Genomic DNA, 18,619 nt, shown 5'->3' on the forward strand with positions numbered 1-18,619 from the left:
AAGCTCATCCTTGCCACAAGCACACTGTGGCAAAGCAGCTTTAGCAGCTAGGTAATAAACGCGCACTCAGCTTTGTATGTCTGCCCACGCGCTTGCTTTGGCTCGGTTGGCTCGGTGACCCCGCCCGCCAACTAAATATACAATATTCGCGCGGTTTATCCGCCGTAATCTTGCGCCGCATTTCAGCGCGTTTCAGCATGGCTGTGTGTGTGTGTACGGTTTTATGCCTGCATGTGTGCGCGTTTTACTCTCGTGTGCCACATATCACGGCTGTGCGACATATGTGTGCCAATGTCAACGTTGTGATTTTCCACGCTGTTATTATACGGCATTTTTTGCTCATTTTTATCGTGACAGCGTTTTTAGTTAGCCATTTCATTTCAACAGCTCGCACAGCGTCCCCTTCGTGTCGTTTATCATTGTAGCGCTACAGCGTCGCATGTGGCATGTCCTTGCCGCGGCAGTAGTGTTGAAATTCCGCTGCTTGAAGAAACGCGCTTTCTCCAATATACACAAGCATATGTACACTACATTTATATGTATGTGTACGAGCGCATATCCGTTAGACTGCCTGACTGCCGGGCCGCTCAACGCCACGTCTGGCGTAATAATGCCTTACATTTTCCATTTTATTTATTTATGCGCGGTTTACATGTGTAAATAGTGAGGAGAAATACATATGAGTTATGTGGAACAGCACAAAAACAACAACAAAAACATTTTGAAATGATTTAAGAGATACGAGAAGAAGATGAATATATCTGAGTCGCTTTAAATTTCGAACTTTCGCCTTTGAAGTTTTGTTGGTGTAATGAAGTTTATGAATAAGGCTTTCAACGCAGTATTTCTTATATAATTTTTCATTCGTTCTTTTTTTCTCTCTTTCAAGGAAAATTTCGCGCTAAGGAATTCGAAGCTATTTTAAAACATTGTGTTATAATTTTCCTTTACTTTGACACTAAATTGTATTTGGAGATATCAGACATGGTCGATTCGCCACTTCTTTGCTCGCTATTTTTCAGCAGTACTCTCTTCGCACTAAGATTTGCATTTTAAAGCCACAACAAAGTTAGTTTGTTGAGAGTTTGAGAGTTCTGGTATACCTCATTGGTATAATTGCTTGCTATTCTAACGCTAAAAAATTGAGGCGTCTTTGGCCTCGGGATTATTAAAATAAAGCTCATAAAGACCTGTATGAGCGTCGTGGGTCAGTCACTCTACCTACTTAACGCAGCACTGATTTCAGAACATGTTTTCATATGCCTTCTAACCTTTTCCCACGTCACAACACCAATTGTTGCTTACAACTGTTCGTTTTTCTCTTCTTTGGATCTTCTCTCTTTTAGATATACTATATAACATATGTGGGAGAAGTATAACAATAGAAAATAGTTAATCCCTGATTTCCCTGGCTCTCTTTCTGTTTCTTTTGTAGTTGTCACGAAGTTCGTAATACCTAGAAGGAACCTAGGGTTTAAACCCATAAAGTATATTTATAAGTTATCAGCTTGTCGAGTAGAGACGACTTAGTCTTATATTCTATCAGTGTATACCCGAACTTGAACATAAATTTTTGAGATATGGGCTTGAAATTTTGCTCACGTCATTTTCTCTTTAAGAGGCTGCAAATTTTTTGTAATCGCTGATATCGAACAACTATAGTATATACAAACTGAACGTTTGGAATTGAGTGCTTCTATGAAAATCTTTTTTATTTGACGAGATATCTTGGCGAAATTTTGCAGTGATTATTGTCTAAGATAATGATATAATCTCTGAACAAATTGTTCAGATTGAACAAATATAGCATATAGCTGCCATACAAACTGAACGATTGGAATCGAGTGCTTCTAAGGAAAACTTTTTTATTTGACGAGATATCTTCACGAAATTTGGCATGAGTTATTTCATATTAGAATGGTGAAACATCCCGAGAAATTCTCTAGATCAGACTACTATAGTATATAGCTATCCTACAAACTCACCGATCAAAATAAAGTGCTTGTATAGAAAACTTTTTCATTTGGCAAGATATCTTCGCGAAATTTGGCAACAGTTGTTGCCTAGAACGAAGGTGTAATCTATGAAGAATCTATTCAGATCGAGTCACTATAGCATATAGCTGTTATACAAACTGGCCTATCAATATTAAATTGTTGTATGGCAAACTTTTTTATTTGTCGAGATGTCTTCACGAAATTTGGCATGGACTAATATCTAAGGCAATAATGCATATTTCGCAAAAATGGTACAGATCGAATTACTATAGCATATAGCTGCCATACAAACTCACCTATCAAAATCAAGTGCTTGTAAAGCATCTTTTTTGTTTGTGCAGGGTATTATTGTTTCGGTGCAGCCGAAGTTAACGTTTTTGTTGAGCGTTTTAAACCCTTAAATTTTTTTATAATAAATTATAGCTTCGCTCCAACAAATTCTTGATTCAAGCCACATAAGTGAATATGTGTTAAATAAATAAGCTTTTTCTGCAGGCAAATAAGCTTAACCGCAACGCAACAACGTAACCGCAAAATAGTCCTTTCACAGCATGTGCGCAATATCCGCAATTAAATGAAATTAGCTGCCTTTTTTCGCAAACAGTTTTCCTTGTATGCCACAAACACTAAACTTCACAGAAGAAAAACATTTTCATATTTTTCACACCGACAGTTTCCTGGTTGTGTTCATGTCGGTTTGTGTGTGTGTGCGCGCCTATTTAGCTGATTAAATGCTGTGGTTTTTTATAGTTGTTGTCTAAAATGCATGCCCTTACAGTTAGGCGCATATTTTGCGGTGTTGCACACACACACATGCAACCACGAAACTGTCAGTGATTTACAAATCATAAAAATATTTCAGAAAAACGCTTGAAAAATTGAAAAACGCAAACTGCTGTGAAGACAATCGTGTATGTGGCAACTGTGGTGTTAAATGAAAAGCGCGTTGGTTTGCACATAGATGCTGTGGCAAGTATTTCCAACAAAAAATTAAGCATAAAATTTAGCTTCCATTAAAGCTCAGCACTAACTACGCTTCAAAGCCAACCTCAGCCGCTGCAAGCTTTTTATTATTTGCTTTGTTGCTGCCGCGGCCCGCAACCCGCCTTTGTGTGGTGCCGTTACGTTATTAATATTAAAAATCACCGTTAGAAAATTGCATTTAAATCCTTTTTGTGTTTTTCATTCTGCAAAGCCAACATTTCATTTAATCGCGATGTTAAATGCGCCATAAATTAACCCAACAACAATGCTATTAGAAAGCCACAAGTATTTGGTGATATTTGCTGTTGTTGTTGACTTTGCTTTTTTCGGTGTTTTCGCGTGCAATTTTTTCCCCACTCGAGCGCGGCAAATGCATTCGCGCTTACCATGTGCGTTATAATTTCTGTGGCAAGCATTATCACTTACATTGTTTTTTGGCTCGGCATTTCGCGCATAGAAGTTCGTGCATTTTGTTATTGCATTGCGGTGCGAAATGAAATTTCGGTGGTAATGCATATTTTCGCACATGAATAAATTGAAAATTATTGCAAAAAATAATAATAATAATCAGCATTAAGCAGTGAATTCATGTGCACGCTGGCAACTCATAAACAAATGGCAGATTTTTCGGGATAAAATTATATAATAACTACATAAATTAGTATATAGCTAAACTATACTTGTATAATACCACTTTAATGCTGGCCTCGCTTATTAAAGTTCGCTTTATTGGCTGGATTATTAATTATTAGAAGTAAAATCTCTGTTGAATTTCGATTAAAGACCTTTAGAAAAGCGCACATAAGCGGTTCATTCAGCGGGAAAATTCTAGTAATTAAAATTAAAAATTTAGTTTTGGTTAAATTACAGTTATTTTAGATAAAGATTAGCTATTAAGTAAACGAGTAAATTTTCGAATGAAAAGAGCTCAAAATGGATTTTTTTTGTGTTTTAGAGGATTAGTAAGACTCAACTATCTACTACCCTAAGATACTACTTTTCCATAAGTATTGTACTAGAATAAGTGGATTGGATCAGATTAGCATGCTGAAACTCAGAACTATCGTACAAATAAAATGCAGTAGCAATTGCATGAAAAAAGCTACAGAAAAATGCAGAGCTTAACCCTTTTACATAGTTTCTGAAAGCCCCTTCGTAGTTTTCTCCCATTTTCTGCGCTTGTGTCGAAGCAAAATCAACGAAAAAGCTACTTTTTCAAAGCCAGAGGTTACGGTTATATGACAACAGCAATATTAACCAGTTTGGTGTATTTATTCAAAGTTTAGAGTAGACCATATTGAGCTAGGTTAGGTTAGGTTAATCTAGTAGGCCACTAAGCTACGCACAGACCAGTTTTGAAAAACGACTCAGCGCGTCACGCGGATCATTTATGATTTAAACAGTAAAATTCCTCACAACCGGACACCAAATATATTTTTAGAGCCAGACTCGAAACTAGATTTCTGTTGAACTAAAAATGCGAGCCAATAGCATGCAGGAGTGAATAAATCACAATTAGGTTAGGTTAATCCGGTAGTTCAATGATCCACGCAAAGAACAGTTTTGGTCCTTTGCTATACCAGATTGAGTTCAGTTGTTAGGTCCAAGAGAAGTAGTCGTCCTTTAGAATGCCTGCGCTTGAGTCGAACTTTAACAGACCCTGCGACAACGCTATCGATACCACCTCCAGCACTGTGGTGACCTGCTCTAGACATTTCTTCTCGAATTGTCAGCCCCATTAAGCGGGCTGGAGTCGCCACCAGACCGTGAAAAGTTAGTATTCCCATCATGTTCCTGCAGTCTCTTCTATCGAGTGCCACTAGAAATTTTGTGTACTTATGATCTACCGTATTGCAGATGAATTTTGCAGTTTTGCACCCCGGAAGCTCGTTCCATCGTGCTTTAATTGACCTTCTTTACCACGCTTCTGTCGAGATCGTCGAATAGACAGTGCATGGGTTTCTCTTTGCTGATCACGTTTTCGGATCTTAGCCGTACACCATTTTTGGCAATCTCGTCCATTATTTCATTGCCTTCTATGCCTTTGTAGCCTGGACCCAATAGAAGTGAAATTGCTTACTTTCAACACAGTGGCAACACTTTCCACTGCTTCCCTACTTTCCAAGGCACTTCTGATCGATATGTGAGGTTATTGCCTTCATGGCTGCTTGGTTGTCTACGTTGATGTTGACTCTGGAATTGCCGACAAGTGCATTAGTGCCAGCTCCGCGCCTTCCGTAATAACATAGACCTCATCTTGAAATATACTGCTGTATATTAAATGTACTTAAAAGGTTGCCTTTTGCCTAAATCTGGACAGTAGATTCCCGCACCAACTCCATCGTCCACTTTTCGAGCTAACAGTATAAATGTTTAGAGTGTTGCGGGAGCTAACATACCTTTGCGACGGCCATTTTTCTCTATCTTTACTTGGAACCTTCTTTGCGAGTGAAAAATGGGGTCACTTAGTCGGTATTTGCATAACCGCTATATTGGGCTAAGTATTCTTATTAAAAAAAGTTGAAACGCAGTCTCCTCAGATTCAGGGGTTTTTGAGAGCGAATTGCATTATAAGCAACGATTGTAATGCCTAGATGAGATCAGGTTAACTGTGCTGCGAGAGAGCATTGTGACATAAAAATAATGTATCATAGAAACAGCTTAAAGGCCCCAGCCAAAGCTTGAGAAATATTGCAAAAAAGTTGTATTTCAAAAAGCTCGCTAGTGTGACGTCAGAAAAGCGCTGTTTTTGGTGTTTTCGTCATTTTACAACTGGCATATACATAAATGTCACCCACGTGAGCTCTCCAAAATGACTATCAAAAACAGCTTTGAGCTAAAAAAAACTCGCTTTATATGTATGTATGTATGCTCTCCAACACTCGATTATACGAATTTTTATTGACTGTAATGAGTTTTCATATTTCTTTTTTCACATATCTCTCATATTAAATTAGCATTGTACTCCATAAGAACACTTCAATAATCACCACAAGATGCGTAGAAGAGGCCAATGCACTCTTCTTCACGCGCTCACCCGCATTACGCAATCAAATGAGGCACACACACACACCCTTCTCCTTCTAAACCGCACTTGGCGGCCTACGATGAAGTGTTTTTGATGGATTTATGTTTACGATTATTGTTTTTGTTGTACGAATTTGTATAATTTTCGAATTTCGATACGGCTCTATTTGTGCTGAGCGTGAGTTGAAGTTGAGTGCTCAACTCATGCAGCACAAGAGCACTTGAATGGCAGCACTCAAACACCAATTGGGAGTAACAAAGGAAAAAAGTGATAGGTGTGTAAACATAGCGGTATTAAAAGTCAGGTGAGGCGGCGAAGAAAGGTGGGGTAATATGCCTAACGGCTGGTAGGCTGGTAAGCTGCTCGGCTGCGCGAAAAGCGTGTGCTGGTAATAAATAGAGCACCCGAACTCCACACTGTTGTTGTTGGTGTGTGTTTGGAGTGGCAAACAAAGCGTTAAATACTCCCATAGATTTCGCTCAGAGTGTGTGTGTGCGTTTGAAGGAGATACCGTTTGAAATTGAAATTGAAACATTAACACTTGAGGGGCGATATACTTGTATGTATATATTTATATGAATAACAGTAACGACCGCGCACAATGGCACAAAACAAACTAAACGTTTAAATAACAAATAGTCTGGCTCGACAAAGGTCGTTCGAATTTCCGACTAAAATTTGTGTTGTAAAGTTTTCGAAAAGTTTTCACGCGGCTTCGGCAACGTGTGCCGCGCATTATTTGTAGTCATGTTCGGGTTGACTGGCGACACACACAGCTGGTTTGGTTTATTTTATTGTTGTTTTTGGGTGATTTTTTTTTTAATTCTGTTTCTTTTTGTGCGACTAACATCAACAAAAGTTCGAGTTGACAGCTTCGAAAGGCAAAGAAAAGAGTTCCATTTAAAATAGAAATTAATTAAGTGCCCTGAAAATTTTATGTCACAGCTTTTTAAGCTGAATGCTGAGTTTTTGTTGTTTTTTAACAAATTTTCACATATTGTTCCTTTTCTTTCTAACAAAATTAGTAAAAAATATTTTTCCAATTACAAAGAAATTAGCATTCATAATGTCTCAAAGGAAGAAATAAAATATAAGAACAAGCAACGAGGTGTTAAGTTTGAATATAACTGAACATTTCTTAAGCTTGCAACTTGCAAGGATTAAAGCCGGGATAATATCTTCAAATGGGTGAAGGCTGATCGACTTGGCCGGGGCCCGAAACATCTTTACTTGTACTAGATTCCACCACAGACAACTCGAAAAGCTATCAACCAGATCAATCATATTGTGGTAGACGGAAAATACGTCTCCAGTGTTTTTGAAGTGTGAAACACCGAAGTCCTAACATTGACTGGGGCCACTGTCTTGTTGCAGCAAAGATACACAAGGTCGGTTCGACATCGAGAAGCTGCAATCACCGCAGACAGTCGTACGATTTTAGAATCGATTTGCACTCCTGCTCTCTGAGAGCACTCATCAGCAGCTCGGTATTAGTGAAATGTACAGAACACTTCTCCAGCCTGCTGAATGGCAGTGAAAGCGTAATTCCAGGCAATGTCGAACGCGTTTTCTTAATCGATGACGATGGAACAGACGTTACACTGTCCGGCTAAGAGACAACCGGGACCGATGGATTGATGGCGGAGCTATTCAAATACGGCGACGAAGAACTGATCTCCTTATCATGCGTTAGGTTCTTTGTAGAATATGTAAGTTCGGACAAAAGCATGTCCGACGATTGGAATTCAAGTGTGCTCTGCCCAATCCTAATAGGGAGACGGACAGAAAATCAGTCACACGGATTTTAACTCGTCTCATCATACTAACCGCTTATACATGTATATACATATGTTAGGTGAGCAAAAATATTACGGCATACTTTCTAGCAACATGTTGCAAGTATATAAAAAAATGTGGCAAGGCGCTCAAATGAAAAAAAACTGCATTTTTTCTTATATTAAGCGCGTTTGCACATACAACTCTGCTTGCGATTCCAATAAATTCCCGGCGAAGTCACATTCATTACGCTTCATTCTCACACATACATATTTACATAATGCGATCACATGCTTACTTATGTATGAATGTATGTATGTACTAACACACATTAAGCGACACTTGCAACACTTGCCAGCGGAAAGTGTTGATTACTTTCGTGTGTAGCTCGCATTTGTCACCCGCATAACCCCGCACTTCCGCTGCCGAGCGCTTCCCCACACATCAAATCGTCAAATCGAAATTATATGAGCGTTTCCTATTTGCTGGCTTCGTTTTTATTGACTGTGCGGAAGGGCGAAGTACCAATAAATTGCTAAGAATATCGATTTGTGCCAACGCTTTTCGTTTATGGCATATTTATGCGTGAGTCGTTGCAAGCACAGGCACACAAACACAGTTACGTGCCTATATACGCTTAAATGAAAGTATATGCGCGTGTGTGTGCCTGCGTATGCGTATAATGACATTCGTCATTATGTTACACATTCGTTCCAACCCACTGCAGGCTATTGCTTGCTCTGTTGTTGTTGCGCGGTGCTGTTGCCATAACATGACTATGTGATTATGCGCTTAAATCAGATTAAATTTCGATTACATTCAATTACTTTGTTAGTAAATTTGCTGCGCGCGCACGATTTCTCCCCTTCCCCCTTGCCACATTAAATACTTATGTATATACATATGTGAAAATATAAAATTTTTTCGATTTTTCCCTACGCACGTCGCGCAACAGCCGCCGCTTGCTCGTGACAGCTCGCTCCACATTCGGAGAGTCTGAGATTTTGCCGCCACTTACTTCGCTGATTAGTAAAAAATTTCATTTTGTCGTTGGCATCTTCGTGCCTGGCAGGGGATTAGCTTGCATTCCTTCACTGGCTACACACACACGCATATAAGTATTTATGCTCACCACCCTTGAAGTACTCAAGTGCTTGAAAATGTTCTGTTGAGAGCGCCTCGGAAAATCTCATTTCTTATAAGTGCAAGCACTTTCCAATGCAAATGTGTATGCGAAGCGAGCGTCGCGCTGTTCGTCGAACACATCGGAAATTATGAATATTTCAGCATATTATAATTATTAGTCGGATTAAATTTCGTGTAATGTAAGTGCTCGTGCGTTGGAGTGCATGTTGCTGTTGCTGTGAGAAAACTTCGAAGAATTCGAAAATTTATTTACCCATGAAGCTGGAGGGATATCACTTAACAGGCGAACTCACTTCGAGTTTAGTGGAAATTCAATAAGCTGCGTGAAGAAAGTGTCGAGGGAGCGAGCTGCTGAAAGGCGCTGCGTGGGTTGTCAGTGACGTTTGCATACGAACATATATTTGGGGTTATATGTATATGTATGTGTATGTGAATGAGAGAGAATTGATTTCCAAAACATTAAGTTTTCAATTTTATTAATTTTATGACAAATTCGTGACAGCATGGGAACTCCAAGATACGAAGAATTCCACTTTGAAGCAACTCAATCACAAGTTCACAAGCCGTAGCTTAAGATTGAAACCGACAGATTGCTAGCTAATACACAAATGCAGTACTAAAGATGCTAAATTACGACGAACGGAAATGCTTAAAAGCGTTTAACTTAGACGCTAAAAGTCCGTCAGCGGCTTGGCAGGGTTTCGAAATTATTTATAAGCCGTTTGAGAACTAGTAATTCTTAACCGCAGCGTATGAAAATTATTAGAAACGCGCAACAAACAAGGAATTATTAACAACTGATATTATAATACTTTTTTACTATGATATATAACCCCAAAATACGAATAAAATTTTTTTTTATAAGAAAATATGATTTTTTGCACTCACCTTCATCCGCCGTCGCTGGATGTTGCTCACCCTGTGTGGTATAACTGCCAATTATGGTCAGCACTAACAGCAGGAACGCTGCTGCTGCACGTTTTTTACACATTTTCCAACACTAATTTCACTTTTTACTCTCTCAAATATCACGAAAATGTATGTGCGCGTTTGTGTGCATTAATTTCACTTTTTCCACGCGCAACTTGGAGTCACTAGTTGAGTTAGATATTGAGTAACAAACTCACAGAACAGTGAAGTGTTGCAGTTTGAGTTTTAGCGTTATAAGAAGTTTCTGCAAAAAAGAAGGAGAAGCCGATTAAAAACATGATTTACTATAGATTTTTAAATCTAGAAAAAAAAAATTAAATATGTTTGGTGCTTTGATTGACTATTTGAGTAAATAATGAGTATATTTTATTAAGAGAAATCAATCAATAAATTATAATTATATGTAAGTGGCAATATTGAACTGGAAAATGTAAAATTTCATATATTGTATTGTGTGAGAGCTTAAATCATCAACAACTAAGCTTGCAACCTTTAGCAAAGTTTCACACCATTTATTTATTCTCGATATGTAGTCTACATGTAGTTCTATTTTATTTATGTATTTCCATTGAAAACATGTTTTTTATTTATTCAATTGAAAGGTCCACAGCCTTCCATAATAAAAGACATTTTTTGGCAAAATTCTTTTTTTATTCAACATAGTTCCCTTCAAGGGTGATGTACTGACTATAGCGACCCTCTACGATCAATACTCCGACCTCCGACGATACCATTTTACTAGTGCGATTGTCCTTTGCTTTAAAATAGGACCCAGTTTCGGCGTCCATCTCTTCACTCGACGAAAATTTCTTTTCAGCGAGCATTCTTTTAAGATCTGAGAACAGGAAAGAGTCGCTAGAGGTTAGATCTGGAGAGTACGGTGGATGCGAAAGCAATTCCAAGATCAGTTCATGGAATTTTGCTTCCGCTTTTACTGACTTGGAAACCAGTGCACTCTCTTGATGAAGCAGGCTTTCTGTTCCTACAAATCCGACCACTTTGCGACGGTTTCATCCTTTAAACAGTCCAATAACACAATGTAATAGTCTTTCTTATTGATGGTTCTTCCTTTTTCAAGGTAGTCAATAAACATTATTCCATGCACATAACCTTGTCAGCTCACTGTTGCGTTTTTTCACGCTTTGAAGCGGGTTCATCGCGTGCAGTCCGCTCGGATGATCATCGATTGAGCTTCGGAATGAAATTATGAAGCCGTGTTTCATCCATTGGCACTTATCGATACAAAAACTTGAGTTTATTACAATTGAACATCTCCAAAAACTGCTCCGGGTCATCAACTCATCGTTGTTTTCGACCGAAAGTGAACTCGCGCAGCACACACTTTGCACAGAGCTTTCTCATACTCAAATATTCATGAAAGATATTATATACTCATTCAGTTGACACCTTTAGAGTAACTGCTATCTCGAACAACTTCATATTACGGTCTTCCAAAATTATTTTGTGATGTTTTCGTCGGTAACAAGCTCTTTTGGGCGTCCTTTGCCTTCACCGTCTTCGGTGCTCATTTCACCACGTCTAAACTTAGCATACCTATCCTTGATGGTTAATTTAACTGGGTTAGTATAAAGAAACTCGTCATAAAGCCAAGTTTTTGCTTCAACTGTATTTTTCGCGTTCTAAAAGTAACATTTTTTCAACAGGCGGATTTCTTTTTCATCAATTTTTTTCACAATAATAAAAGTTCTTTCACTCAAAATGATAAAATTCATAAACTGATAATCTGACAGCTGACAAATTTATACACTTGACTTTTGAAGGTTAGGGCTAACTAAAATTCCAATTAAATAAATTATAATCCAATAAATTCAATTCTAGTAGCGTCATCTATATGTCAGGCCAGGAAGCTTTCAATTGACCACTTATTTAAGAACTAGATAGAATTGTTCCAGCCATTACAGTTAGCTGTGGAATTTTGCACAGTTTAGCACCAAACCTAATTGTAATGACAATAATACTTATTCCACATATTTTTTTGTGAATGGAAAAAGGAAAGGGTGCCATCTTTTTCCTTACACAAACTTTTTCGAAATTTTTAACGGCGTTTAACAAGCCAATTACGTTTGTAAACAAAGCCCTTAGCTGCAGCAGCTGTTTTCCTTGTGTCTTTGTAAAACCATAAAAACTTGTCTAAAAATTCATTAACCGTTATTTACACTCACAGACAGGCGTGAATAGCTCTGTATTTTGCTGTTTCTATGAGCGAGAGCATGCTACGATTTCAATTCAATTTCAACAATTTCGACAGCAACTTCAGTCTCAAGTCCCACTCAGCTGTGCAACACCCCGATTTAATGGCTGCTTGACTGTTTTTGTCCATATTCCAGCGACTGTCTGTCGACCCTGAACCCATTTGCGAAGTTATCCTCCTGTGCGCGCATATGTGACACTTGTGAAATCACCAAAGCGACTGTGTTAATGACACAGTTACAGTTAAAATATATTAACGACATGCGACACACACACACACATATACAAAAATATTTATAAACAAATTTGTATTCTTTTTGAAAGAACGCACATATGCGCGCACACATACAGTTACAAAAAGTACACAGCGCTGTATTTCCTCGACTGGCTACTTTGGCTTTGGCAGGGTTCGTGTCTCTTTGTACTATATATGTGTGTGAGTGCGCTGTGTGGGTGTCATTGACTCTGGGGATGTTTTACAAATGCACGCACATACAAACAAACATGAAATGGTCTTCAAAACCACACACACACACATATACAGTAGTAAACAGCAGAGTAATTTTTCTCTATTAGCTTGTACCACAAATGTCTCGTCGTCGTCCTGAACTTGACACGCTACTTATCAACACAAATTGTTTTTTCATGTTCTACACGAATCCTCAGCCACCAGCACCCCTCGTGTACATCCTGTCGGCGCTCGAACCATTTCAATATTGAATTAGTTAATTAATTTAAGTTGTCTGTATATTTGTATGAATGTGTGTGTGCGTATGGCAAGGAGTTGTTTCAGCAGAAGTGACAATTTGCGTGTGGGCGCTTTGAAATCACTTCTTAGCCGACATTACAGGCCATTAACTTGTTATTTTATGCCCCGACTACAAATGGGCGAGTCGCTGCCTAAGTTCTTCGCTGATTTTACAAACAAACATTTCATTTGCGTACAAAAATTAAATTGTACCGAGAAAGTAGAGTGGTAGAGTATTTATCATGTTGCCGTGATTTGAATAATTAAAGTTTTAAAGTTAAATATTTCAGCAGCAGCAGCATAATATTCGACCGAATAGATCACTTTCAGCACACAGTGAAGAGAATATAGCAGCCGAAGCTGAGAGTGTACACAAAGACCATTGAGAGGCCGTTCGCACCAACTCTGACTAACGTATGGAACGACTTGGCGTCTTTTACGTCGAGATCTTAAATTGAAAGAGTACTAAATACGGCTTGTGCAAGAACTGAAGCTTGCTCGGCCTTCTTAAGCGATATGGCTTCGCTCTATGGGCTCTTGAAAAGTTCCAAGAAAGTTCAACATTTTTTAGCCAAATTTTGTTCAGCGGTGAGGCCCATTTCTGGCTTAATGGGTATGCAAAATTAGCGCATTTGAGACGAAGAGCAAACTGAAGAGATTCAGGAGCTGTCACTTGATACAGAAAAAATAACGGTTTGATGCGGTTTATGGAAACATCGGTCCATATTTCTTCAAAACTGATGCCGATCAAAAAGTAACCGTCAATCGCGACCGCTATCACGCATACGTTTTTTTTCTATGTTTGCTTATTCAAAGTATACAATTCCCACGACAGCCGGTTCTACGCACCGGAATTGACTCGGATTTTATCCGACCAAGGGCTGTTTAAAAAAAAAATGCTATCGCGGCATGATAACCGACAACATGATGCCTGAAATTGAAGTTCGCGATCGCGGTAACATTTGGTTTCAGCAAGACCGGGATACTTCCCACACAACGAATCCACCAATGGATTTATGGAGAGAACACTTCGGTGAGCAGATAATTTCACGTTTTGAAACGGTCGATTGGTCACCAAGATCGTGCGATATCACACCGTTAGACTTTTTCCTGTAGGAATATGGTAAGCTCTAAAGTCTATGCGGACAATTCCGCTTCGATTCAGGCCTTGGAGCCAGTTACTAGTCGAAATGCACGAACGAGTCATCGAAAATTGGACACAACGGATGGACCATCTACGCTGTAGCCAAAGCCAATATAGGAAAGAGATAATTTTCAAAAAATGAATGCCAAAGAATGTTCTTTCGAATGATAATAAACATTACCCATTAAATTTGAAATATCTGTATTTTTTTCTAAAAAATATAGGAAACCTCGAATTGGACCACCCCTTATTTAAAAATTATTTGAAATAAGCAGCCAATTACTTATAGAAACGGAAGACATTTTTGACCTATTCTCTAAATATTTGGTCAATAATGCTAATACTCTGAAGATTCTAAAATAGGGAGAAAATACATTTTTAATGCCAAAATTAATCAAAAAACACAAAAAAAATCGAAAATATTAGCTTCTTCCTATTGGCACAACTTTTAAGAGTAGCGAATCGAACAAACTATACTAGCTGCTAAAAAGGCTGGTATCAAATTATATCATATATGTGTGTGGCAACTCTCAAAGTGTCCTTCGTCAACTTTCTTTATAGTAATCGCTTGAGAGCGGCGCCTACAGATGGCAGAGACGGCAGAAATGAGCGCAAGGGCGAATCGAACGGGACTATTCTTGCATTCATGTACACTTATTTTCTAATTAATTACAGGATTCGTGGACTCATGTCTAATCTAACTCATCCCAGTGTCCTGTCGTATATTTTAAACAAATAATAAATATCAAAATTATTTCTGTGTTTCAAGGGCTAATTCGTAAAGGTAATTCGACACCACTTTTTTCCAAAACACTTGAAATACCCCAAAATAACATACATCTATATATACTTATATATAGTATATACAGACAATATATACATATGTTTTTGTATAAGAAATGTGTATGAAGTGAAACCATAATTTTCTGGCGAAACGACATGCCTAGTCCCTGGAGAAAGACAAATAACCCGAAAAATAGACAGGCGGATAACCAAAAGTAGCTCGGTAGAATTCTTCATGTGTACTACGGGCACACACAAATACAAGCAGCCATTGGCAAAGAGTAAATATACCGATGACAACATATATTCAACTGGTAGACAACAATGATAACAACAAAAATAATGCTAATAATGTGACATCACTTCAGTGGCTGACTTTGCTGTATTGCAACATTATATACATATGTACTTATGTATATAAGTAAATTTGTATAAATTTGTGTAGATAAATGTGTGCGCTTGCATTTCGCAGACACTTGCATATTTATGCACTTTCTCCGCCATCAAATTGTTGTTGCGATTAGACACTTATTGCTCAACTTCAAGTCTTGCCAATAGTTTGCATCCAACCACAACAACAATAACGACAACGACAGTAAATGTGTATTCCCTTCAGATTAAGTTTCTGACATTTATTGCTTAGACTGACGCGGCTTGTACAAGGGTTATCTTGCGTCGCTTGAGCGCTTCCCTGCCATGTCTTCGCCCCATCCTGCCTTACAACACCTTGTGTCTGGCTAATACGCTTTCGATGTTCGATATGACTGGCTACATTTCCCTGCCAGCGCGTTGGGGGCGTAAAAGTTTAGACGCAAACGTATTTGACAGCCGACGAAAAAGGAAACGCAAACGCAAACGAAGACGAAGACGAAGTCGAAGAAGCAGCAGCGAGAAAAGTGTATGGAAAGTAAGAAAAACTTGGTTACCTACTTAAATTTCCTCAACGCCGTCGTAAAACAATGCGCATTGACGGCTAAGCTAATTTATGTGACATTTTAGATAAATGACAACATTCTAACGGAAGTATTTACTTACACTGCGAACGGTTGTTGCAACACTTGCCGTTAGTTTGGTAAACTAGGGAGTGTTGGTGGGTGTTGGGGCTGAGGAATTTTAGTTTTCCATTTGTTCGATTTGCTGCCAAGCTATGAATGTCGGTTTTAATGTTGAATTACAAAATAGTTTTGCTACTCGAATTTGAAATGGGTTAATGGAATTCGGATCAACATTCGCTTTTCGTTGGATTCTGCAGGAAATGGTAAATAGTGGTTGCTATTTGATGTGGAAAATCAAGCGAGTGGAAAGCGGAATGAAATGCGAATTAATGTGCTTGAGTAAACGATTTGACATAAAAGTGCTATTAAAGACGGTATCAGTGGAACTAATTCACTTTTGCTGAGTGAATTGTGAATATTTAAAGAATCGCGTTTTCAAACGAAAGTTATAAAGTAAATCTAGGTATATATGTATATATGTAAGTCCAACAAATAGGGGCTCCACTACAAACTGGAACACCTCTATATTATAACCAAACCGTTTGAATGAGAACAAAAAGCTTTCGAGAGTGAAAGCTTTTTTTGCTTCTCTCGAGATTTCACGGGAATAAGCTTTGTTTAAAGTTTTTCCAAAACTATTTCTCAAAACTATTTGAACAATTTTAAAAGCTTTCGAAAATGAAAACTATTTACTTTTGTTTTTCTCGAGTTTTTACACGTGAAATAGCTGCAACACATGGAATAACCTAACTATTATGAGCAAATCATTCAAATGAAAAAAAAAGCTTTTGAAGATGAAAACTGTACACTTGTGTTTTTCTCGGGCTTTCACAAATCGAAGTTTTATTTAAATTATTTAAAAACAATGTCGAACATTTTTTAAAGCTTTCGAAAATGTTTGCTATAGTTGCAACGGAATAGTAATAAGCTTTAAACGATGAAAGCTCTTCACTTGTGCTTTTTTAGAGCTTTAAAATAAAATTTTCAATTGAAATATTTTTAAGATCACTTAAAAAATTAATATACACTGTTTTTTAAAGTTTTCGAAAGTGTTTGCTGCAGCTGGAGCACATGGAATATCTAAAATTATAAAGCCAAACAAATTAAATTGAAAAAAAAGGTTTCGACAATGAAAGCTTTTCACTTGTGCTTTTTTAGAGCTTTACAAATGAAAGCTTTACTTAAAATTCCAAAAATTTCTTCAAAATTATTATTCAAATTTTTGAAAGCTTTCGAAAATGGTTGCTGCATGAATTATAAATACAAACTATTTAATTTGAAAATAAAAAACTTTCGACGATGAAAGCTCCAAACTTGTGCTTTCCTAGAGCTTTCACAAATGAAAGCTTTGTTTGAAATATTCCTAAAATTTCGAAAAAAAGTGTTTTTTAACTTTTTTTTAACTTTCAAAAGCTTTTACTACAACTGCCGGAGATGGAGTAACCTCGAATAATATAAGTACAGCATGCTTTTTTAGTACATACATTCAAATATTTTGATATAAGCACACATGATTCATTTGTCCTATAATTAGACACACACGGCTCATAAATAAATGGCTACTACATATATTTATTCGGACTATATGAATAATTATGTTGGAATTACACATACATGTAAATAAAGGAAGTAATTACAGTTAAGCATAAACATAGCTTTGCTTACCGCCCTTCCATTTCATACTAAAAGCGACCACTTACTCCACACCCGCGGTGCATTAATTTCGAGAACTAGGGGCGCCACCGCACGCTAATCGCCCAGCGCCGCCACCCACTGTGGCAGCAAACGTATTTTGACATATTGTAACTAGCTTCAAATAGACATAACGGTGAAAGTAACTAAGTACAACAACAGCGCGTTAGTTGGGGTATGAATGGTTGCCCGAGTTTTTTATGCGGAATGCGGCATATATTGTTTGCTTCGTTAGCACACCAGCTGAAATTAGTCCGGCTAGTAGTGTGGTTAGTGTTGCATGGTTATATGATTTAGCTCAGTCTAAGTGGTCTGGGGTTGTCACTGCAGGTGGGGGTCGCCACTACGTTCATTTATTTAAATGTGTGCATTCTACTGGTTGATGGCGGGGCGTTGCTTTTGTTGGCATATTAAACATGCAATTATTAAACTGAAAAATTGCATTACATTTATTAGAGTGTAAACAAGGCTGCGGTGGTAACTAGGTCCACAAGTGGGCACGCCGCAAGGCTCTTGAATATCAGATAGTAAAGGGATGGCGTTGCGTAACTACTCAGAGTTGGGGCTGGGGTGACAGCACAGAGGTGCATAGTGAGGAATTGTGACGGAAATCCCATAGAGACCTCACCTAATTTGTACACAATTATGGGGAGCTTGTTTATGGGTTGAATTTGTTATCCTTATTATGTTTCGAATTATTGAAAGCGAATATATCACGCCTAAAAACACCAGCGCATTCTTTTATCCTATCTCCAACTATAAATCATGGCTAATTATACGCAGCGCTTCAGTCTAACCGACTGACCCCAATCACTTACATCGTCTGTGACACTAAGCGCCACTAACAACTATCGCCGAGCCGTTACGACATCTAATCTCGCTCATCTACATAGTTTCTAATTAATAGAGAGGACAACAGCGCCCCCATTGCTCGTGTTAAAGTGTGGTTAAAGCAGATATTGGATGAATAATAGAAGAGATAGCAGGGTGGTTTAGAAGGAGTGGAAACCCCAAAGACAAAGCAAATTAAAGTGAAACCAATGTTGCGTTTGTAAGTGTTAGAGCAAACAAGAGCGCAAATTAAAAAGCGAAACAAAGTAGCAGAGGGGAAAAGGTGAAAATAATGATAGGCCAAAGGATAAACAACAAACGCGCACTAAAAGCACAACAAAGCGCAGGTAAAAT

The 18,619-nt window shown here is 38.1% G+C and overlaps 1 protein-coding gene across 1 annotated transcript in view; it reads right to left on the minus strand.

Moving 5' to 3' along the window:
• LOC120772091 overlaps nt 1–9,922 on the minus strand; it is a 144,125-nt gene extending 134,203 nt beyond the window's left edge. Inside the window, exon 1 of the mRNA XM_040100495.1 lies at nt 9,820–9,922. Within this exon, the coding sequence (XP_039956429.1) occupies nt 9,820–9,922 (103 nt within the window). The remainder of the gene's footprint in view (nt 1–9,819) is intronic.
• Between the last annotated feature and the right edge of the window lie 8,697 nt (nt 9,923–18,619).

The sequence above is a fragment of the Bactrocera tryoni genome, chromosome 3, assembly GCF_016617805.1.
Source record: "Bactrocera tryoni isolate S06 chromosome 3, CSIRO_BtryS06_freeze2, whole genome shotgun sequence".
Lineage (NCBI taxonomy): Eukaryota > Metazoa > Arthropoda > Insecta > Diptera > Tephritidae > Bactrocera > Bactrocera tryoni.